At 38.7% G+C, this 25,006-nt stretch overlaps 1 protein-coding gene across 1 annotated transcript in view; it reads right to left on the minus strand.

Moving 5' to 3' along the window:
* Window positions 1-8,027: 8,027 nt before the first annotated feature.
* The window catches only part of LOC140145831 (uncharacterized), a 36,151-nt gene continuing 19,172 nt past the window's right edge, over window positions 8,028-25,006 (minus strand). Inside the window, exons 5-17 of the mRNA XM_072167518.1 lie at window positions 24,634-24,933; window positions 22,955-23,083; window positions 21,589-21,672; window positions 20,934-21,164; window positions 20,207-20,335; window positions 19,554-19,643; window positions 17,672-17,899; window positions 15,440-15,574; window positions 12,990-13,085; window positions 11,791-12,021; window positions 10,552-10,734; window positions 9,479-9,609; window positions 8,028-8,166 (exon numbers count right to left, since the gene is read on the minus strand). Of these exons, the coding sequence (XP_072023619.1) occupies window positions 9,488-9,609; window positions 10,552-10,734; window positions 11,791-12,021; window positions 12,990-13,085; window positions 15,440-15,574; window positions 17,672-17,899; window positions 19,554-19,643; window positions 20,207-20,335; window positions 20,934-21,164; window positions 21,589-21,672; window positions 22,955-23,083; window positions 24,634-24,933 (1,958 nt within the window). The 3' untranslated portion in view covers window positions 8,028-8,166; window positions 9,479-9,487. The remainder of the gene's footprint in view (window positions 8,167-9,478; window positions 9,610-10,551; window positions 10,735-11,790; window positions 12,022-12,989; window positions 13,086-15,439; window positions 15,575-17,671; window positions 17,900-19,553; window positions 19,644-20,206; window positions 20,336-20,933; window positions 21,165-21,588; window positions 21,673-22,954; window positions 23,084-24,633; window positions 24,934-25,006) is intronic.

Raw genomic sequence — 25,006 nt, forward strand, 5'->3', positions numbered from 1 at the left:
GCAGCCTCACCCCCCCCCCACACACACACCCCCACACCCCAACACTTACCAACACACGTCTTGCCATTTCCTTCATATCCAGGATTGCATTGACAGCCAAATGTTCCCTGTGTATTCACACAATAACCTTGAGTACCCCCACCCACAGGCAACCTCACCCCCCACACCCCAACACTTACCAACACACGTCTTGCCATTTCCTTCATATCCAGGGTTGCATTGGCAGCCAAATGTTCCCTGTGTATTCACGCAATAACCTTGAGTACCACAGTCATCGGTGTTAATCTCACATTCATTGATATCTGAAAAACGGTATACAAACAAAAAATTAACATTTCTGACACATCCAGCTGTTTGATTTTTGATTTGATTTGTTCGGGTTTTGACATCCCTGGATAACCCAAGAAAGCCTCTCTCTATTGAAGCTTATTTCCATTGGGGTCTAATGTAGATTAGACCTTACTCAAGAAAAAAAAAAAGAAAAGAAAAAAGGGGCCATTTGAACACCGGGACGGATTGGGAACAGTCAGGGGTTAACACCCTACTCGAAACTGGCTGCGAAATACATGTACAGGTATGACTCTCTGCACACGGGACCGACTGAATTTAATCTACAGAAGTTGGCAATTAATTTCAGACTTTTTTTTGCCAAGTCAATATCCCAGCAAATCGCCACAGCCGGAATTGAACCCGGACTTCATGCACTAAAGGCAAGTACCCTAACCATTGCGCCACACTCTCCCTTAATGGATGTGCTTTACATGTAGATATGATCACATTTTTAAATGTAAGGGCAGGCTTCATTAAACTTCAGTACACCTTCTTGTGACCCAAGATCCTGTCTTAACTGTGTAATCCAATAGGTAAATTTTGATTTTGACCATCAAACCCCAATCAAACTTGTATTTTAGTATTTACCATTTGAATAATAATTTCATGCTCTAATGTAGTGACAACCACATTTCATGACACATATGCGCATTTTTGTAACATGGCCCTCCGTTCTCACAAATTTAGCCATGAAATACATGCACACATGTAAAGATACATGCACACATGTAAAGACATAGTGAAGCCATTAATAATTCTGCGACACAAAATTTGGGTCAATTCAGGCTAGCATACTTTTCCTCATAACATTGCCAATTGTAGACATACATACATGATTGACCCCTCATTTTTTAAGTTAAATGATAATCTTTTCAATGAAAGCAATTTCAGATGAATTTATTAAATTTCAAAATTTTATGAACATGCCTAATGTTTGACATTATATGTGACCCTTTAGATCACTGAACATCCAACACGAACTGAATACAGGGTGTATCAAAAAGATAAAAATATCCAATATCAAAATGCAGTATAACATCCAGCTGTTTTGTAGATTTATGTCATAAAAGGTCATTAAATGATAAATTGTATTCATCTCAAGAGGTTAGACAACCTGTTTTGGATGTGCTTTGACCTTTTGTATTGAAGATAGGATTCCCCCCAAACACCATCTTTAATCTTGATGTAAAAGTATATAGCAAGGGTGGTCTAAAGGAACTTACCTTCACATGGATCATCGGTCGTGCCTGACCCATCATAACCACTAGGACACAGGCAGTTATATCCACCGATGGTATTATCACATACAGCTGTGAGGTCACATTCATCAGTATCACCTGAACATTCATTGATATCTGTGATGAAGGTCAAAGATTAACAGAGGTTAAAGGTTATATAACTGTAATCTTGTAATCAATGTTCTTCAAATGCAGGTATGAAAAACTTTTTTCATGTCATATGTGATATGATCTAATCAAATCAGTCCCATCTCTTTTTCATTGGCGATTGGACCAGACTCCTCCATGTAATGTTGCTATAGGGGGATCGCTACACCTCCTCTACAGCGAGTCTGTTACCTTCCCAGCATTTAAGAATGCCGGTACCCATTTAAACACCTGGGTGGATGAATAGGCATAAATAATGAGCATAAAAGTTAAGTAGACCAGGGACTTAAGGATTTCCGCATCAGTAAGGATAGGTCCTGGGCAAGTTAGTAATGGTAATAACTCAATTTTCACAATTTCCGACTTTGGCCTGAGTGGATCAGGTCAGGGTCAGAATTTTGTTTCACAGTGCGAGAATCAATCTTGCAGAATAAATTTGCGGGAATCATTCGATTCTCGCAAATCAACTTAAACGTTGGTGATTCAACTTCTGTGTAAACTACAAACGTTTGCGGGAATCAACTTTGATTCACGCAAATCTGTTTACGAGAATCTTCGCGAGAATCAATTCTCTGATTCACGTTGAAATTCTGACCCTGCAGGTCATATCACATAATACCAGTGCAGTGAGCAAATAAATTTACCTTTTTTCAAAATTTAAATTTGCACACTATTATACCATTTTCTATACTGAATGATTGCATAACACCAAAACGTGTCTAAATTTGTTTAACCCCCTCTCCTCTTTTGACCTACCAACTATTTCTTGACCCAGCCCAATTTTATCTACAAAATGAGCAATGGGTCAAACTTACCATCGCAGGTGTTCAATCCATCACCAACATAGCCATCATTGCATATGCAAATAAAAGTGCCATCACCATTCTCGCATTGTGCATTTTCATGGCATTGTCCTATACCTTCATCACACTCATGGATATCTGTAGTGGAATATAACCATTGAAAAAATGAATAGCGTAATTAAAATGTCAAAATCGCTAGCAGCACTTGGCAAAAAGGGAAGGGGAAGACCAGTGGGGAGCCAGGATTTTTTTGGGTGGGGGCATGGTGAATTTCAGGGGGAAAAACAAAAATTTTGCTCAAAATTGCTGCAAGAGTGGAAATTTTTTGTAATTTTGCGTTTTTACTGGGGGGCAAGAGTACTGACTGGGAGGGGGAAAATGCCCCCAGCATGAAGACTGTTATGTATAAGAATAATTTTTGGAAGTTGACACCTGCATGGCTGATCAATCAAATGCCCCATCAGCTCTTGAATATGTAATTAAGATGCATCGATATCCATCAAAAGTTGAGCCATATTTGACTTACCATTACATGCGACCCCATCACCTTGGTAACCATCCAGGCATTCACACTCAAAGCTGCCGTCAGTGTTGACGCAGGTAGACCTGCCTTCAGCACAGTTATCGGTATCTGCTTCACACTCATCAATATCTGGAATGTATCGGTTGTAATCAATAATCAATTATACAGATTATAATCAGTGATCAATTATGCATGAAATATGTATTCATACATATGCGCTTTGAACAGCATGCATGATTGGATGAGAGCTGGTCATAGAGCACATTAATGCGCAGATGCTTATTGTGATGATTACAGGGTAAAATAGTCTTTGATAATTCATAGATAGTAATCACAACAAGTAATCACATCAAACCCAGTCCATGTGAAGTCGGGCGTCCCACAGGGAACCGTTATGGGCCCGCTTATGTTTCTGGTTTATATTAATGACATTGCAAATGAAATCGACAGCGGCACTGGCAGTCTTATTCAGTATCGATATAATCTGTCAAAATGTCACACACACACCCCCTATCCCCACACACTGCAGCCATATTATATCGCCTCATATAACATGGCAAGCACCAACCCACACACACCCACAGTGGCGTAGATTTTTTGTTGACATTGGGGGGAAATTTTTCTTGAAGTAATGTGAATCCAGCACCTTTTGGCGAACCAATAAGCTTATGGTACTGGAAACTGATAATATATGGTTTAAAAGTGGAATAAATTAGCACTTTGGGGGCTAAAATGGCCAAATATGAGGTTAATTTGGTCAGAAACCCACATACAGGCATCAACATTGGGGGGATGATTGTATGGACCCATCCCCCCTGGCAAAATATTGGGAGGATCCCCCCCCATCCCCCGGGATCTATGCCTATGCACACCCAGTATACCTATCACACATTCAAAGTCATTGAATTGTCCTACCTTCGCATTCATATCCATTGCCTTCATATCCCGTCCTGCACTGGCAATTATAATTCTCATCTGTATCAATACAATCTGCCAGAACGTGACAACTATCAAGATCCTCAGAACATTCATCTAAATAAAAAATATGTATTAAACCATTTATTGGTAAATTATGCTTTACAAATCCACTTGATTACTCACGTTTTTAGACGTTTCATCTTCCTACGGAAGACTTCATCAGTAATGTGATGAACCAGCAACACTCCTACTCTCATCTCCAGAGGGTGTAGTTCTTTGCAATAGCTGGTCATATACATGATTGAGTGAGTATGTCCCTTCATCGCGGTTGATAACGTTGGCCCCCCCGTTTTCTGATCCACATTGCTTCTCTAATCCATCTGGTTTGCTTACATGAGTCTTTGTCGATTACTTTGGCTCCGTCCCAATCAATAACATGGTTTTGTTGCGAAACATGATCTGTGATGGCGGACTTGTTAATTTCATCGACCGACTCCTTTCGAACAGCGCGCGTGAATTTTCTCTCTGTTAACTTTTCAGATTCTTTTAAATGTTCTTTCAGTCTTACCCGAAAGGTCTGCCGGTTTCCCCAATGTACGACTTCTTGCAACTTTTGCATGGTATTTCATAAACACAATCGCAAGTTTTGGTGGCTTCTATTTTGTCTTTGGGGTGTACAAGGTTTTGTTTCAGCGTATTGTGTGGTCTCATCGCTGTCTGGATGTTATGCTTTTTAAACACACGTTGCAGTCTTTCGGGCACGCCTTGGACATAGGGTATCACTACCATGCCCTTACTTCTTTCTGTGTTCTTGTCCTTTGCTTTCTTCTTCGCTTTGGTCTTATCACTGATCTGTTGTTTTACTTTTTCAATCGTCCAGTTAGGATATCCACATTGATTTAGCGCATGCTTGATGTGTTCCTCCTCCTGTTGTTTATCCTCCTCTTCCGTTACAATCGCGTCTTTCCGATCAAGCAATGTTCTGACTACATCCAATTTTTGGTGTAAGGGATGTTGCGAAGCAAAGTTTAAATACTGGTCGGTGTGCGTTTTCTTTCTGTACACTGTTGTCTTTACGAACCATCTTCTTTCCGATTGATCAGCGTATCGAGGAAAGGTATTTTTCCTTCTGCTTCTTCCTCGTGCGTGAACTTAATGTTGTTGGTTGGATCCGCTTTGTTGAGGTGATCTGTCAGTTCTTGCGTCTCACTCAATCATGTATATGACCAGCTATTGCAAAGAACTACACCCTCTGGAGATGAGAGTAGGAGTGTTGCTGGTTCATCACATTACTGATGAAGTCTTCCGTAGGAAGATGAAACGTCTAAAAACGTGAGTAATCAAGTGGATTTGTAAAGCATAATTTACCAATAATTGATATCTACAATCCTGATGAACTTATTCAAGGTGTATTAAACCATACTCATCAAATAATGGTCTTCAGAAACTGTAAAATTCAACATTTTTGCACAATTTATTTTTTGCACATTTGCCAATTGTAACCATTTCAGTTGTTTTTAAATGCATGATTCTAAACTTCTGCACATTGTCCTGGGGGTCCATTTCACTAAACTTTTAACCCTTCGTAACTCAAGTAACCATTGGTAAAGTTACGAATACCCAATACTAGATGTAACTTTACGAAGGGTCCCTGTAGTAAATCCCTATTACTTACAAAGGGTACTGTTTGTAAGTAAGTTTAGTGAAATGGAACTTATGACTCGTCATAAGTTACAAATGATTTCAAGACTTACTTAATCTTCGTAAAGTGAAATGGACCCTGGGGATACACATGAGGAATATATTTGTACTTGGAACTGAAAAGCACAAAATAAATGTAGTACAAAATTTTCAACTTTTAAACGTTTTACAGAATTTGCATTTGATGACGACAAAGACAAAGAAGCATTTATTTTGAAAATAAATACTTTTCCTTGATTTATGTTTGTTTTCATGTTTAAATGTCCGCTGTTTGTTTTTGCACATAGTAACCTTTGGCAAAAGCACTTTGCGTGCCTCTGTTAATAATAACAATAAAAGATGGTCTTTCACAGCCAATATGTGCTAATAACCAACATTCGCCAAAGAAGCTGTGTGTAGGTGTTTGCCAGCACACACACTCGAACTTCACATTTAAACCACAGACCACTCTGTAATGGGGGACCGTCATCGGTTTCTGGAGGTCTGCAAACGACTGTATATGCATATATAATGTATTTGCAAAATACGACCTCTATCGTTATACGAGATATAACGTCTGCAGCAACTAGGTTAAATTCCATAGATACATAAATACACAAACAAGCACAATTTTCATGTTAATATTCTTTCCAATCTTCAATCCAATTATGAAGTTCAATGTTTAGATTTTATGTGTCAACATCAGCCTAAACTTCGTTCTTATTGTTTGTTCAAAACAAATTTTCATTGTGAGAATTATGTTCTTATGTTTCATCGCGCATTTAGATCAAATTTCAGTAGATTAAGACTCAGTGCTCACTCTTTGATGATTGAAAAGGGCGTCATTTAATACCTAAACTAGATCCTCATAAGAGAATTTGTCATCTATGTACTTTAAATATGATTGAGGATGAATTTCATGTTATTATTAAATGCCCATTTTATGATACTTGGCGTAGAGATATGTTGAAAATTTTAACTGATATGTATGATAACTTTGATAATCTGACTGACGATGTTAAATTTATAAAAATAATGAGTGTCACAGATTTTGATAGTATAAAACCTGTTCTTACTTTTGTAAACTCTGCTTTTCAAGCACGTAGTAAACTAGATGTTTAATAGTTTAGTTTTATAATTTACTTATTCTCTTTTATATTTTCTATATGTGTATCTTTTGTATAACTTGACTGTACCTATTTGTTTGGTGATGTCAATAAAATAACTTGAACTTGAACAAACAAAATGGCGGTAAACGTCCTCGGTATGTCGATTTAATACGGATTTAGACAACCACGTTTGCATATAGTCCTCAACAGCATCCACATTTGGAGGCAATTACACATGGGGGTGTGCAGCATCATGTGACCCAGGTATGACCTAGCTCTTTTTATGCAATAAGCAAGAAGAGCAGTTGGATACTGTTGAAGCACCTTGCCGAACACTATAATAAAAAAGAACTCACCAAGTCCCCAACATTTGAGCTCTCCAACGGTTACCCTAGCCTTTTCGTTATTAGCAGTGATACCACCGCTACGCACTCTCCTGATAGGTAGATAGTCTTTGTCTGTTATGTAGCCGTCATCCCAATTCCACACGGCTGCGTTGTTGTCGCAATTACAGCGAGATTGGCCATTGGTACAATCTTAACAGAAAATATAAATGAGAAATTTATATTGCTGGGACTGCCTTTTGAGGAGAGCGAGAGCAATGGCTCTCTACTGCTATCCAGAAATCTGATATAGGAGAGTGATTTTAGCTCTCCTTAGTTGACCATTATATCCTTACATTCTATTGTAAATGCTCTGAACAGCTCTCCTTGGAGGCTCTAGAAGAGCTATTCAATGCTTTCCTGAAGATTCCAAAAGACAGTCCCTTATGTTGAGCTTTGTAACTATTTTATTATTATTATTTTCCATCGCACAAAATGTTCAGGATTTAAAAAGTACCATCATTAAGCGCCCTCTGCCCCAGTACTTGAATTTCCTCTTTTGTCTGAATACTTTGGGCTATATTCCAGTTGAAATCCATTCACCCTATGAAAGACATGATCTTACTCTCTCATCCAGGGGGGGTGGGGGGCAGGGGGAAAATATTGCAAATATTTGAACCTTTTGGGGAGAAAAATCATGCATTTTGGTAAAAAATGCGCAAATTGCGAATTTTCAAAAATTGATGCATGCATTTTACTCTAAAAATCACGCAATTTCCCTATGTTTGCTGTACCCCTTACCTCCAGCCATGTTGCATTCACATCCTAGAGTTCCTGCAGGAGAACCCCAATTCTCTCGTCTCGTCAAATTTCTATCCATCCACCAAGTATAACTATTCCCATCCTTCCATATCTCATAATTCCAACAGTCAAGCCTCAGATATTGCTGACAATATACAGATGAATCTATCAATGCATAGATCTGGTCTAGTTGAGCAGTGTAATCAACATTACGTGTGTACTCTCCTGCGGTGTCCGCGCTTTCAACAACCCATCGTGGTTCTGTTTCATCGTGATCGATGCAAGTTATACCACCTGCAAAATATCATTGTTAAATCATGTTAAACCTTCCTTGTGGCTCCCATGTGGGATTTGCATAAAGAATAGATCCTATTTCAATGTTAGTTTTCACTGATAGCTACTGATCACATACTGTCCCCTTTTAATTTAGAGCCAAACAAATGAGGTAAAACGACGAAAATTGCCTACAGTATGTGCTTAGCTCGCCGACCATATTATTATCATGATTATTGGCGGTGCGTCACGCAGCTGGGATGTACAAACAAGACGTAAGATAAATAGTGATATGCACACAATTTATACATAAAGACATAAGACGAATATCAATATGTACAGTTTATATGTCACATGCACACGATAGTAGCTATCACTTTCGATTGGTGAACTCGAAACAGACTACCCGTCGCAGGATTTCATTGGGGGTACTGATGTTGAAAAATTGGGCTTTTTTCCAAGGGGGGGCATTTTGTGAAAAGTGGATGAAAATTTGGACCTTTTTGTCCAAAAAGCGTAAAAAGCAAATTTTAGGACTTTTTGTATACTTTTCCAAATTTGGGGGCGTACGGGCCTGACTCTTAATAAAATTGGAGATCTCCGAATTTAATATAAAAACTTAAATTTTACTGTAATTAAAGCACTTCAGCTGTAGTCTTTCACATGGTATTTTTGTACACCACTGGGCGTAACAATCATGTAAAAAGTAGAAGTTCAAGAAAAATTGAGGGCGTCGCTGTGAGTATATCACTCATGGCTTTAATCCACTTAATTTAAAAGTGTTCTACTCATATGGCCAACTGTGGCTAAAGCAGTTATTTTGTTTGCTTGATTTATTTCTTCTTTAACATGGGACACTTAATCAGCAGTTGATTGACTCACTGATTGATTGGGCACTGATTGCTTGATTTTTAACTGCTTGCTTGATTGCTTGGTTAGTTGATTGACTGGGCTAGGTTTCATAAAAAGGTACACCACCCATAACCTGCGCTTTATTCTGTGAGCATGTACCATTCTCAAAATAATCAGATGGTGCATGACAGGAGCCAGATTCCAAAGTTGCGCAATTATTATCTTACCCGTATCAATCATATTATACAGTACACAAAGAATGGATCAAACCCTTGAGGACCATCAGGGTCAATCTCATAGTGTTTGTGATGGATTGATTGATTGATCGATCAATCGATCGATCGCTTGCTTGCTTGCTTGATTGATATCTTACCAATATCAATCATATTACAGTAAACAAAGAATGGGTCAAACCCTTGAGGACCATCAGGATCAATCTCATAGTGTATGTGATTGATTGATTGATTGATTGATATCTTACCAGTATCAGTCATATTGCAGTACACAAAGAATGGGTCAAACCCTTGTGGACCATCAGGATCAATCTCATAGCGTCCGCTGTACTCAAACCTGCTGCAAATAACTCTTGACATGAACGCAAGGCTGGTACATCTGGGGAGAAAAAAAATGACAGAATATTTAAGAAATTTAACCCTCTTTACATGGGTGTCGCCGGCAGATGACTAGTCCCAAATTTTCTTTAAAAATTAAAATAAAATTCAGAATTCTACATTCCCATGACCATATTTGGAATCAGCATGGAAAATGTATTAAAATGAGTACAAACAAGCCAGGTATTTGGTTCAGTGGTTGTTGAGATAGCCCTTGATATTTTAAGAAAATATCTCAAAACTTTGACTTTTTATGTTGATGCCTATGGACAGCACACATTTTCCTTGCACGTTTTGTTGAGTTTCTGGCATATTTACGTACAGGAAAAAGGCAAACTTGGATCACTTCAACTCTCAATCTTGACTACCATACCATCCTTTACATCTGTTCATGATTTCACTTACACAATATACAGTCCTACATCATAATCGACCTAATTGGAACCCCTCCCCTAATAAAAACACCCTGCACAATTTTTCATGTGACAAATAAATGTTTTAGCACTTGTACAACTAAATTGGGCTATTCCATTTGAAGTCCACACTACCCCCGTGGAAGATTTAGCTAGTCTTCCTCAGAGGGAGTATGAGTTTTTAATAGAATAGATAATTATATAACTTCTATTTGAAATACTCATATGAAGATATAGGTAAAGCTATAATACAGAGGAAGTATGGGTTTCAAAATGATTAACCCTGACCAATTGCATTTGAAAAACATTTCCAAAATCTTCCACAGGGGAAGTGTGGATTTCAACTCGAATAGCCCATTTCAACAAATGTCTCAATAAATTACCAACATAAGCCTTCCAGTTTAGGATTATAATTTTGACTTCAATACCCAATTCTTACTAATTAATTGTTTTAATAAGTGCCTGACGGCTTAAGTGACCCTAAGTGCCCAGAGTCAAATACGATAATCCCGAATCCTGGTAATATTTACCTTTTCCTTCACACACAAGTTCTCCTATATCAACAATGGCAGTGTCCACGTCATGATCCACAACATCACCGATGCGTACTTGTTGGATTGGGAGGGCGTCCTGATCACGTACAAATCCAGCATCTTGTCTTTGTACAGCGTCGTTGGCATCACAGCTACATTCATCTCCTACCTCACATGCACCTAGAGCGGGAATCAAATTAAAATGAGTACTACCTGCTGATTGGCTACAAGAAGACTATTATGATTTATTGAGCCAATCAGCAACATGGTAAGAATGGTGGTAGGGCTAAAGAGGCTTGACCCAATGAGTACTGCATGCTGATTGGTTACAAGAAGACTATATATTCTGATTTATTGAGCCAATCAGCAGCATGGTAAGAATGGTGGTAGGGCTAAAGAGGCTTGACCCAATGAGTACTGCCTGCTGATTGGTTACAAGAAGACTATTCTGATTTATTGAGCCAATCAGCAGCATGGTAAGAATGGTGGTAGGGCTGACGAGGCTTAACCCCATGAGTACTGCCTGCTGATTGGCTACAAGAAGACTATTCTGATTTATTGAGCCAATCAGCAGCATGGTAAGAATGGGGTTTATCCTTCGTGTAAGAATGCATGGAATTAGCCTAGCACAAATCTTCCATTGAAGGATTATACAGCTTTATTCTGCAAGCTGCTTCATTCTACAATGGAGACTTAACACTAGTCTAACTCATGAATATCTTACACCAAGGATACAATATGAATGGTAGCATGGCTGAAGAGGATTGAGAAGCTAGATTCTTTATTTCAATTGGTCACTCATGCATATATATATGGTGTAATTGACCAATCAGAAGATGTTAGAATTCTGAGGTGCCAGGTGGATAGGACCCTTTGGTCTAGGGTAATTATAGACTAACTCCAATAGTCGTGTACAAGCTTGTACACTGCACATGTACTATGTTATGATTTGTAGTGACAACTGGATAACTTACAGTTCATAGCATGACAGACTTATGAAAATTGTACAGTGCCATTGTGACAAGATAGTGCTCTAAGTTCTAAAAACAACAAACTCAATCAAAGGTCAACTGGGCATGCTCTATGCCACGAAGAATCCTATTTCAAAATCTGTCACTTTTTTCCACATAGTTTTCTCAGTCATCAATCCAGAAGGTTGACAAATGAGGGCAGCAGTCTAGGGAAGTCACACAAAAAGTAGTGTTGTATTTGCTGGAATTGGAAGCAGTTCCTTACCTAGTGTAGGTTGTAGTAGTGTTGAAAAAGCCCATACTTCACAAAGGGTAAGGATCCTTTCCCCCTCATCTTGATGGATACTGATGTAACGACCGCATCTGGGATTGACACAGGTCACCGTGATGTCGGCACCAGCTGTGGCTTGTTCATCCTCTACTACATCGCAGAGTGCATTTTCCCCGTACGTATCGCTGTTGCCAACTCTGACCTGGGCACCGGCTATGCGATCAGCTGCAACAACAAAAAACTCTGGATTAGAGCCACAAATCAGCCTGTTTCAGTATGTACATTTGGGGGATTCAGATGCAAAAGGCGATATACGCCATTTTCAAACTTTTTGTGTAAAGGGTAGACAATGCATTGTTGATTGAACCAACCAAAAAAATTGATTTTCATTATCCATATTAATATATTATTGAAATAGAACACTTTTAAGTTTTGCAAAAGTTCATTCTACAAATCATATACTTTAATTTTCTTGATTTATTGTTGTTAATGAGTTATGTACATTTTACAAAAGTGTTGTTGTTTCAGCCTCTTTACAACATAACTCAAGACCACAGGGCCTACAAAAGTATATCTATATATGATATTTGAATTCTTCTACACACTCGCTATGAATGAAGTGTTAGTTTTTGGCAAAATACGTAAATCGCTGTGGTTTTACTGGCAAAATTTCACATAAAATGAACATTATTTTCCACAAGAAACAAACAGTAGTGAATGAAATGTTTATTTTTTATAGTTCAATCATGAATGCTCATTTATGTATCAACTTTATAACCAAGAAAAGTATCGGATTCGCGTAAGAATGAAACTGCCAAATTCGGCATCCTTACCATCATGTCCATGCACTGCATGATGAGTATGTGACTTTGTCGACAATTGTTGCCGAGGATGAGGATAAGGATAATTTTGGGCAACCAATTTTTGACTATTGCCTGCCCGATCGGGCAAGCTAAAAATAAAATTTGTCGCAGCCTTACGTGTTGTCAACCTGACCAAAAATGCCGTACTGTGCAGGTCAGCAACCAATCATGCCACACCTTTTAGTCCGGTATATACAGAAATTTAATGATGACCCCCCACAGGACTCTACCAAACCAACTTTTTTTAGCTTCCTTTTATGGTCCTATAACACATTCAAGATGTTTACAAAAAATAATTCCCGGCACTCCGGCCATATTCAATGTACTTACAGCAGCAGTCTGCTCTATTGCGGATGATGACCCGTGTGATGCATTTGTTGGTGTTCTCACCCAAATCAACTGCCCACCATTGCTCACCATTTTGATCTAAATTGTGAAAAAAAAAAATTGATGGGATTAGTGCAAGAAGGTTCTATCTGCAATGGCTGCCCTGTAGACATTTGACAATCTCTGCATACTATATTAATGTAAACATGACACCTGGCAGCTATTGTGGATGACAACCTGTGTAATGCATTTGTTTACGCCAACTATCGCGCTCAAGACTGCTTCATACGGTTATCGCTCATTCTCTTCAGCCGCACCATCTCTTTGGAATCAACTACCATCATTCATTCGCAGTTCGCAATCTGTCGACCAATTCAAGACCAGCTTGAAAACCCATCTGTTCACGCTTCCTGATTAATGTATATTGTTCCACCATGATATTGTTTATTTTGTTATTATATTGTGTTGAATTGACCCTGCCCATTTTTCCATCATAGGAAGTAAATTGCTGTTGCATTTACTGAGAGTGATTGTGCTGGTAACCTCTCCTCTCCAGGGTATTTCTACGTCTCACCGGTGCCGGTCACTTACTTTTGTTCCGTCGTGCAATTTTAACCCAGCCCAAATTGTTGGGAGTAGGTTGCTGTTGCGCCTACTAACCATTTCCATCCTAGGGAGCAAGTTGCTGTTGCACTTGCTGAGAGTGAATGTGCTGGTAACCTCTCCTCTCCTGGGTCGCCAATTTTTAATTCTTGTTATTATTGTGCGGTCACAGATCACTTTGTTTTTGCTCTTTTATATTGTATAATCTGCATTTACTGTATGTTGTTTGCTGATATATTATAAAATTATTTTATAAGAAAATGTGCCTTGTTATGACTTGGTTGGGTTATGCAGATCTCCGTTTCTTTTTGTTTTGTTCTGAACCTGAGTCCGTTTAGGGCGGTTGCGGGCGCTGCATGATCTGATTCTTGGAATCATTTTTGCTTATGAATGTCATTTTTAGCATGTTTAAAATAATTTTTTCTGTTGCTTTAGTTCACTGTGTTTGACATGCATATTTGTTTTGGTTCTTTAATGCCTCTTCTTGTACCAGTACTTGATTGGACTTGCATAGTAGCTCAGGGTGGTGGAGTGTTCTGCGTTTTGCCGGTACCTTGCGTCCGGTCTGTTTCCTCCGGCTTGGTTCCCCACTTTGAGTTGCTGTGTGATTCCAATCTTGTACAACCATGTAAGTGTTTACCTTGCAATAGTGTGTATGTGTAATAGTATGTTAAGTTATTATGCTTTTAGATCTGTATTATAATATTTATTGTACTTGTTAGCTGATATAATATTTATATTTTTAATTATTGTGCCTTGGATCAAACTCGTATAAAATCTGATGGTTTTGCCATTATGCCGCCCTGTATTTTTCTTATGGTTGGATTATGTAGTTCTCCGTTTCCTTTTGTTGAGTTCTCTTCTGTGCCTCCGGCTGTGGAGCACTGCATGATCTGACTCTTTGGAATCATTTTGCTTTTGATTTGATTCTTGTTTTTAACTTATTTAATTTTGTTAATGCATTGTTGTTGTTGCCATTATTATTTGTACTTGATTGGAGTTGCATAGTGACTCAGGGTGGTGGACTGGTCTGCGTCTTGCCGGCTCCTTGTTTTTGCTCTGTTTTCTTCTCCCGGCTCGGCTCCCCACCTAAGAGTTGCTGTGTGCTTCCAATCTTGTGCAATGTACCCGGTCATTTTCTTGCAATATTGTGTATGTGTAATAGTATGTTTAAGTTAGGCTATATATTGTTTTTAAATTTTTTGTTCCCTAGGTTTTATGTTTTGTAAAGCGCCCAGAGGCTATTTGCGTTGGGCGCTATATTAAATCTCTCATTATTATTATTATTATTATTACTCTCTCCACACAGGTGTCGACTGCAGACGATAATTTCAATATTTTGTAAAAATTCACAAATTTCAGAATTGTAAATATTCATGACCATATTTGGAATTAGCATGCATTAATTAGGGATTCAATCACGTTTCACCGTTGTTCATCACCGATTAACAACAATGCATCCAAGATCGTCTGAGTGGTTTACTTTCGAGGGCAGCTTTAGCTGCCCGGTAAGTAAACCACACAGACGCAGCTGGACGCGATCAGAATTCTCTGATTAGAATATTCTCACGATAATAGGCCGACTGTTACGATGTTGAGAGGGATATAGGGGTTCATCCCTTTGTAATATACCATTATTTCAGTATTATTAAACAGTATTTTTATCATAAATATTGACACACACAACTCATGATTGTTTTTAACATTTATTTCTCGTATCTTTTCACGATTTTTGTCACATCATACAAAAATGTCATTTTCCGTGTTGTACCTCCGATTCGAATTTTTGTCTGTTTTCCGTGAAACGGAAAACTTCGGACTTTCCTTAATCCTTCCCACAGGATACTCACCTGGTTCTGTATGTGAACATGTTCCACCACCCCAATTGGGGTTATCATCTCCATCAATGGCTCTCGCTGCATTGGCTTCAATATCATCTGAATTGGCAGTACTCTGATCCACAGGCAAACCAGCCAGTGGCAGTGCTATGAGGAAGAAAGACATTTAGAGAATAATAGATAGGATTTTGTCTTTTGACTCTCTAATAATGTGTCATAATGGATGGGCTGGCCAATATTCTGAGTAGCAGATACCGGCGCATCTCATTCTTATTCAGTTTAAGTGTAGTGTAATTATTATAAGTAAAACTGCTCTTTTTTAAACAAAAATAAAATTATTTTCGTGGGGACATCCCTGTTTGTTTTAAATGAATGAAACTGTCAGCCGCTGAACCACGTTCTTAGTTTGTGCATGTGTATTACGTAAGCACATTATCGCACAATCATTGAGGATCAAGAAGAATCTTATGTCACTATCCACTATCGTGTGACATTAAACACCCGAAAGCCAATCAAATTATGCGAATTCTTTACAAACCACACCCACTGAACAAGAATAATCCCTAAGTCACTACTACTGTATAATTGGCAATTTTTGCGAAGGTTTTGTATTCGCGAATTTCGCAATTAGAGCTCCAACCGCAAAAATAACACCTCGCGAATATATGCAATAATGTATCAAGTATAGGGAAGGACTGGACAATCACGAAAATAACATTCGCGAAAATGTGTCTCTCATTCCAGATCATTCCGAAAATTACCACTTATACAGTATGTGCTTATAATAAACAATGTCTACAGAGAAACTGACCAGGTAATAATGTCAAATGAAGAAGGGAAGCAAAGAAAATTTAGCTGAAGCTAGAGCAGAACTGGCGCCCTCTGGTTTGCGAGACCAGTACTTTACTATTTGAGCTATCCAGCCCTATGATGGACGGTGTTACCAATATCTTTGCTTTGGTGCTGGTCCGAGTCATGACACCATGCTGTTGTGTGGATAGGGATCATGCACACATTATGATACAACCCGGGAAGCAACAGTCAAGAGGATCAGTGAAGATGTGGCTTTTAAATACTTATGTGCTTATAAGGTACACATGAGAAGAGATACTGTGATCACAAGGCTTCGTATATGTCAATGTATCAAGTGCCAAATTTTTTTTCATATGTGATGCAATCAAGCAAAATGAGTAAGATGTACGAGATATCACCAATAATGGTATTCAACTTTCTATGTACTTTATTGTTCTTCAACAAAACTAAAATGGACCTACCTTTGGAACCCTAAGTCTAATTATGAAGGGGGTTTTGGTTTTCAGCAAAATAAAGCTTTGAGAATTGCTTATGTAATGAAATTGAAAAAAAAAAATGATTTTGATCATAATGAAGTCATAATGAAGAATTTAAGCAACATTTGACTTTTTTCTATAGAAGCTTGTAGTAAAATTTGCAAATAGCACAATTTGTTATTTTTTCTTAAAATCTGACACTAAAATACCCTCTTTTTCAGTTTTGTTATCAGCACATAAATGAATGTACCGATACCAAGTATCAAAATATTAAAGAGGCATGCTCCAATTGTTCATGTTCTGTTTGCTATCATAGATTGAGACTTTTTTCCAAATTTTGTATTGTATTGCTATAGTGGTTTTGATATGAGAAGCAAAAATGTGTACAACAATGTCCCCATAGGATAGTACATTCACTTCCGGTGTGGTTACCACAAATCACTATGTTTTTTCCACACCATTTAACGAAAAATATCACTGGGGTAATGAGAAAAATGGGGGATGAGGTTGTCGATCATTCAGCAGAGATGCCACAGGGTTGCTGAAAAATCTCCTGAACTTTTGCGAAGCAGAGCGAGCATAGCTAGTGAAGCTCTCGCCCCCGCATGGCCGAGGGTCCCGGGGCCTGCTTAAGGGCCCCTGGTAGGGTCAGGGGCTATGCCATTTATAATATGGGATAGATAAACATTAGTTTGTGGTTCTCCAAAGTTGCCAAAAACTTTTTTTTTAAATAAACCCCTCCACCCAAAAAAGCATTTTTTTTTTTAATTTAAAAAAAAAAAATTCCAGAGAATTTTTCAATTTTTCCAAAAATCTGGATTTCCGGAAAAGTGGCATCTCTGGGTCAAGGACCTTTAAGAAATTCTATGAATGAATTCTACCACACTTGGTCCCCTCTGATGGCCTTTACCCATAGGCATTTACTGCAGGATCTGTTGAGTGTGATGTAACTTACCTTCATCATATGGGATAGGCTCATAGGCAAACACCTCACAGAAAGTCAAGTATCCTCCAGGCGCTTGATGAACACTGAGATAAACTCCGCATACAGGTTGAGCGCATAAGATCACCACCTCGGCACCAGCCTGGGCTTGTTCCGTCGTAACGGCAACACCGCATTGGTCGTTGTTTCCGTACGCTTCATCCGAGCCGACTCTTACAACTGCCCCTGCCAACTGGTTTGCTGTGATTGGCACAAAATATAAGCAAAGCATTTTTAGAGCAGAGTTTCTCAAACAAAATCCATACACCCTCTATGGAAGATATATGAGGGTATAGATTTCAAAATGGAGTCACCCAATCGGGCAACTTCATTTGAAATTCAGGGGCGTATGGATATAGTCTATCCTGTATCCTATCCTTTGCTTGTAAAATGTGTTTGTATCTGATTAGCAAGGTCCCAAAAGCACAAACATGTTTTAAGCACACATAATCGCGCATGTTATAAACATGTTTTGGTTTTGGTAAAAATGTTTTAATAACATTAAAATGTCGGGATATGTGAAGGTGTTATTGCAAAATATTTTTGGTAAACATTTTGGCAAAATATTTGTTATAACATCATGCTAGTATGTTTTGCATAAAGTTTTAAAAAATGTTTTCTGAAAGTTATTAAAACATTTTACACCCTTTATATAACCTGACATTTAAACGTTTTCTGTAAAATGTTTTGTGTTTGCTGATGGGGTACTACCACAGAATTAAAGAAAGAGAATCGGGACTCAGCCGCCATCTTGATGAAGGCATGGAACAAATGAAGGCATTCATTGTCATGCAAGCGTGACATGGATGAAGGCCGTATTTGAGAGACGCACTTGATGCGACCTGCACGCAAGTACCAAGACGCTTCAGATGAGACGCAGAATTGTTTTCGTTCATCCCTGCGCACCGTCGGCAAGGACCCGAATACCCCCAATTTTCTCCCCATAGCTGGCGCGATTGTATGTGGCGTTATAGGGAGTCCCGGTTCTCCTTCTCTAATTCTGTGGGTACTACTCATGTATAAGTATTCTGACATGATTAAAATATAAGTCAAAAGGCCATTCTCTGTTTCCATATCAGCTCTAATTTGACCGATTTGTAACAATATGATTGAAATCTGACAACATTTCAAATAGAATAGTTTGTGGGACATGGCGACATCATACAAATTTTATGACAAATTATTAAAAACTGATATTTTTTTATTATTCATATTTAACAGTCCTCAAAGTAAAATTTATAAATCTAATGATATGTACTTAAAGTGTATGTAGCTGGGAGGAAAAGCTGACGATAGTATCAAGATTTTGACCTTTTGTATTGAAGATAACATTTTTTCCCAAAAAGACCTAAAGACTGTTAAATGTCAAAAATATCAAGTTTTAATAATTTGCAATAAAATTTGTATTATATTGCTAATTTCAAAAAATCAAAATTATTTGATATCAGAAGGACATTCTTTGCATTCAGAATGCAATTCAATATGTCAGATGTGCTCTCATTAGTCTCCTACGCAGCCAGTTTGGTTACGCTCCCTCCACACAAACAGTCTGCCAATGACCACGTATACGGCGTTTCTGATTAGCTAAGAGGGCGACAATGCATAGTCAATGAGAACCGAACAGCAGTGCTGCATCCAGGAACTTGATTGCCCGTGGGTTGAACTCCTGGCTGAATAATCAGATACGCGAGCAGCACTTGCTGGATGACGTCATAGGAAACAGCTAGCCAATCAAAAAGACCTCGTTCGTTATCATTGGCAGACTGTTGATACTATGCTCTCATGTCCCACAAAAAAACTGTGTAAACGATGCTAATCGAGCCCTTAAATCAACCCAATTATGATATATACTCACAGCAACAGTCCAATCTGTTTTTGATCACGATTCTAGAGACACATTGATATTTCCCAAAGTCCAAAGCCCACCACTGGGCAACACCAGGCTCTGTAAACAAATCACATAACATCAATCAATATTATACAATGGGTTAATTTTAACCCCCTAAGCACTATCTGCTGATCTAAGAAAGAATTTGCCTTCATCAGTACGCTGACACAAATAAGCCACAAGAAAATTTTCCAGCTGGGCATAACTTTTGCCAGGTTTTCCCGGGACCTAAACATTTTGCACTATTTTAGCCAAAAATCAAGGTGAAATTTTGCGTTTACCAAGCCAATTTACAATTTGACATTATTTTTACCAAAATCAAAGTATTTCCCGGGCTAAAAAGAAGATTTACAGGGGAATTCTGGTTGATTTCTGCCCAGCAGATGCAGCTGACCAGCTCTGTAAAAGCCGTCTGGTGGTCACTGTACCCCACCACCACCCCATGCAACTGACAGCCTTTTTTGGCTTCATTCTGTAACCGTCACTCGTGTTGTTTCTGAGCTAAATGCAATAACTCCACGGTCAAGTACGATTATCTTGACAAATTGCACTTCTGCGAAGTAATTATCCTGCATAAACCTTCCGAGTGCAATGATTTGCATTTCATTCTGTCTTCTTACCTGCATCAGTTACGATACACGAATCACCATCATCAAAATCAGGGTTATCATTGCCATCAGTGGCCAGATTCGAGGTTCCGTCAAATTTCACACTGCTTTGTGATGTGTCCAAATCTTCAAGATCAATGGCTGAAAATAAGAAACCAAGAAATTTTTTATCAGCATTCTTTCGCATTTTGCTACTTAGCAAGTGCTCTAGTAACGTCCTGATTGGAGAATTGAATCACATCATTACTGTTTATAGGCACCTCATTTGCTGAACAATCCATGTAGGATCATTTATGTGATAAACAGTGTGTGTGCATCAGAAGTACTAATGAGAACTATAATTGGCTATTCCATAGAAGATATTTGTAAAATCTTCCACAGGGGTAGTGTGGATTTTAAATGGAATATAGCCCAATGACAAATAATTTAAGATTGGTAACCTAATTGGTGGCCTAATCCAGTGGTATCTCTTGAGTAAAATGAAGCTACAATTGAAGATATCTTTGGTGCAAGCATCATTTTTATGCCTCCACCAAAGGTATCATGTTTCCTGGTTGTCCGTCTATCATTCCTTCCATCCGTCTGGGGTTGTGAGTGTAATTCCTTGCAACTGGTCCCGGGCAACTGGTAAGGCATATAGTGATGTAATTTGGTGGAACTCTTATTAAGATATATTTCTAACATCTTCCACATGAGTAGTGTGACTTTTAAATGGAATGGCCTATTACAACATATGTACCTGTATGAGGGAAAGTCTGGAATCCAAAGATGTCAACTTCACACATTGACAGGACGTTATCAGGAAGAATAACCGCAAGATATCGCCCACACCTAGTCTGCTCACAATATACAGGTACCACACCACTAGGTGCATTCACCTCAGTGGAAGCAAGAGGATCTCGACACCATGGGTTAGTGGCATAGGATTCACTGTTGCCAACTGTTACATATGCTCCAGTCAGACGTTGATCTGAAGTGTAAAAAGAAATGTGAGCATTATATTGTTAGTAGCCATAGTATACAATCATGCAATTTTTGTCTAAATTTAATTTTGCTATTCTTTGTAAAAAAATATGAAATAACAATTGTTAATCCTTCATGTTATTATTTTGTGTAAGCTAATGTTAACCCTAAGCCTAACCCTAACTGTAACAATGGGGACCAAAGTGAATTTCAAGGGGGATCAAAAATCATGAAATTTGCATTTTTGATTTATTTATTTGTTCTTATTAACCGGATCTTCCATTTATCTGGACAATGCTTGGTGCCATCATGTCCGGATAAAAGAGTTGGATTGTATGGTGTAATAATTCATTGACCAGGAAGACACAAATATTGAAATGATGTAAAATTATCAGTTTTGAAACCAAAAATACCAAACTAAAAATACTTACTGCCAGTAGCTGTGTTGGTGATTTCTACATGGCTTATACAAAATTCCTGCTCCAGATCAATTGCCCACCATCTGAGCGCTCCGGCTGCATACAAAAAAAAAGGAAATTTTACAATGTGAGTACTACCTGCTGATTGGTTACAAGAAGACTATCATGATTTATTGGGCCAATCAGCAGTATGGTAAGAATGGTGGTACCGGTAGGGCAAAAGAGGCTTCCCATGAGAACTACCTGCTGATTGGTTACAAGAAGACTATCATGATTTATTGAGCCAATCAGCAACATTGTAAGAATAGTGGTAGGGCTGAAGAGGCTTAACCCCATGAGTACTCTACCTGCTGATTGGTTACAAGAAGACTATTGTGATATATTGAGCCAATCAGCAACATGATAAGAATGGTGGTAGGACTGTAGAGGCTTAACCCAATGAGTACTACTTGCTAATTGGTTACAAGAAGACTAATATGATTTATTGAGCCAATCAACAACATGGTGGTAGGGCTGAGGAGGACGGAGCTTAAATATTTAGATGCTGTATTTTAATTGGTAACTCATCAGATGAATATATTTTGCATAATTATTAACCAATCAGAATGCTGTAAGCAAGGCGGTAGTGCCCATGGGTTTAAGAAATGATGTTAGCCTTTACCCATGTGTGACCAAAGATTTTTGTAAAAAGGGTCTTTCTTCATGGTCGTATCGTGAATAGGGTATCTAAAACAGGGAAATTTAAGGGCATACCTTGCACAATAAATTGCAGTGCTTTGGGTCCTTGAGACAAATGTAGCATGAAATAAAGGTTTAAAGTTATGAACTTTTGAATTTGTGGTTTCCCAGTTGTTAGGATAAGTTTAAGGGTCCAGAAAATAACCAATTTATTTGCTTCTAATGAGGGTAAATAATAATGTCAATACTTGCTTAGGATAGGAAATTCCATTTGTCATACTTGTTACTAACAGGGGTGCATTTTTTAGATTTTCAAATCCGCTTACAAAATAGTGCTGTCTTTGACAAACCAACTTGTGAGAGAAGAAGGGAAATGGAAAGAAAAGAAGGAGGAAGAGGAGGAAGAAGAAGAAGAGGAGATAAAGAAGAATAAGAAGAAGAGGAGGAGACGAAGGAGGAGGAGGAGGAGGAGGAAGAAGAGGAAGAGGAAGAAGAAGAAGAGAAGAAGAGAAGAAGAGAAGAAGAGGAGAAAGAAGAAGAAGATAAGAAAGAAGAAGAAGAGGAGAAGGAGAAGAAGAGGAGAAGGAGAAGGAAGAGGGGGAAGTAGGAGGAGGAGAGGAAGAAGAATGTCAGCTAATATTTATGATTTCTGTCATAAATTGTTCAAGTTGAATTTATCATTCAAGCTACTTATTCTTACCATTTTGTGTTTCTTGGCAGGTGGATGTTGAACCATCAATGGCTTTATCAGCAGTCCTGGTTGAAGTACTGGTAGAACTCTGCTCAGCGGTTAAAATGGGGAGCTGATCCTGGTTATGAAGGCTAATTTCTGTTTGAAAAAGAGAGGATAATTAAAAAATTAATCTGAATTTGTCATTTACCAATTCTTAGAAAGATACATTTTTCAATTTCAGTTAACTTATCAATTTTATAGTCTGGACAAGTTTGCTTCTTGCACTATATATAGCCAACTTGCTTTGGACTGTGAGGCCGAGTCCAGGTAACATGGGATGGTTCCTCTGAAAAGTCTCTTTCTGATAAGGCCTGCGTATTTTCACCGGCTTAGGTTTAACGTTGTCTGATAGACAGAGAAACATTTATATGTAACCCTTTGAACCAAAAGATGTTGGGTACCCACTGTTTATATCTGTACATTCTACATATTGAGTGGGAGTGATGAGAAATTTCACTATTGGAAGTCAAGTTAGCTCAATCGATTAGGTATTCGACTATGGTGGGAGAGGTTACGGGTTCGAACCCTGGCAGTGCCTACGCTCTCGTAGAAAAATTGAGTTAGCTTGAAATTCCTTTGGGCAAGAAACTGACTGCTAATTGTCTCGTTGTAACCTGTACGGAATTTGGGGAGCTGATCCTGGTTATGAAGGTTATTTGTGGAATGTCTAAAGTGTGCGCTCTTGAAGCAGCAAATTCCCTGATTTGTTGTTGTAATGATGTGGGGCCTGTAAAGTGTGCTGAGGCTTGTGGATCAACGTCTAGGCGTTGTGCCTGTGCATAGCGCACTAATCACTGCGCTTTATATTATACATGAAATTAGCGAAAAGATACACAGCCTGAATATGATAATGAAATTTCTGAGAGAGTGGGCAACAAAGGACCAGGCATAACCACAGACCTGTGCACAGCACTGCCCAATGGTCTAGTGCCATAACCACAGACCTGTGCACAGCACTGCCCAACGGTACAGCCATTTACCACAGATCTGTGCACAACACTGCCCAATGGTCCAGTGCCATATCCACAGACCTGTGTACAACACTGCCCAATGGTCCAGTGCCATAACCACAGACCTGTGCACAGCACTAGCCAATGGTCCAGTGCCATAACCACAGACCTGTGCACAGCACTAGCCAATGGTCCAGTGCCATAACCACAGACCTGTGCACAGCACTGCCCAATGGTCCAGTGCCATAATCACAGACCTGTGCATAACACTGCCCAATGGCCCACTGCACTTTTGATTCATCGGCAAATCGTGCAAAATTACACTCGCAAAAATTACCACTTTTACAGGACATACTAACTTAAGATCATCCTCAACAAGTATTGTTAGAATGCTATAATATAATTATGTTTTTAGTTGAAATATGTTTTGACAATGCAAGATGTGAGTATTCTCAGCAGCGTAGCCAGCCTTTTAGTATGAGGGGGCAAAGCCCAATTTTCATCTTGATTTATAAATTTTTAGTCCTATATAAGTCATTTTAATGATATTTTATTCTTTGCCATCCCCATTTTATCCCTGAAAATTTTATGTAGGAGGCTATTTTCCCCCTCCCCAGCTCCCCCTGGCTGGGCCGTACTGCTTGATCTCATTGATATTTTACAAGTAAATTGCAATAGCTCCTGTTTATTACTTACCAAACTCCTGACTACAAGCGCATCCTGTCACGCCTTCCGGTGCACCCCAGTTAAAGTGTTCGCTATCATCGTTAGCAATCCACCACGTGATGGGAACACCGTTATCGTCAAAGATACGAGCGCTGCGACAAGTCAGACTCAGCCACTGCCAGCATTCTTCAGAGCTTTCTACAAGCAAGGCAAGCTCCTCTGGGGTCAAGTTATTGGCATAGGTCGGGTCGATGACGTAGTACCCAGGCGTTCCAGGACCCTCTGGAACTATGATTTGTCCTGGTTTGCTGTGTACAACCACTGTGTTGCCTACAAAGTAAAAGTAAGGAATAAAATTGCAAATCATAATAATTCCCGAACTGTCGGTGATCCAATCAAAATT

Source organism: Amphiura filiformis, chromosome 2, assembly GCF_039555335.1.
Source record: "Amphiura filiformis chromosome 2, Afil_fr2py, whole genome shotgun sequence".
Lineage (NCBI taxonomy): Eukaryota > Metazoa > Echinodermata > Ophiuroidea > Amphilepidida > Amphiuridae > Amphiura > Amphiura filiformis.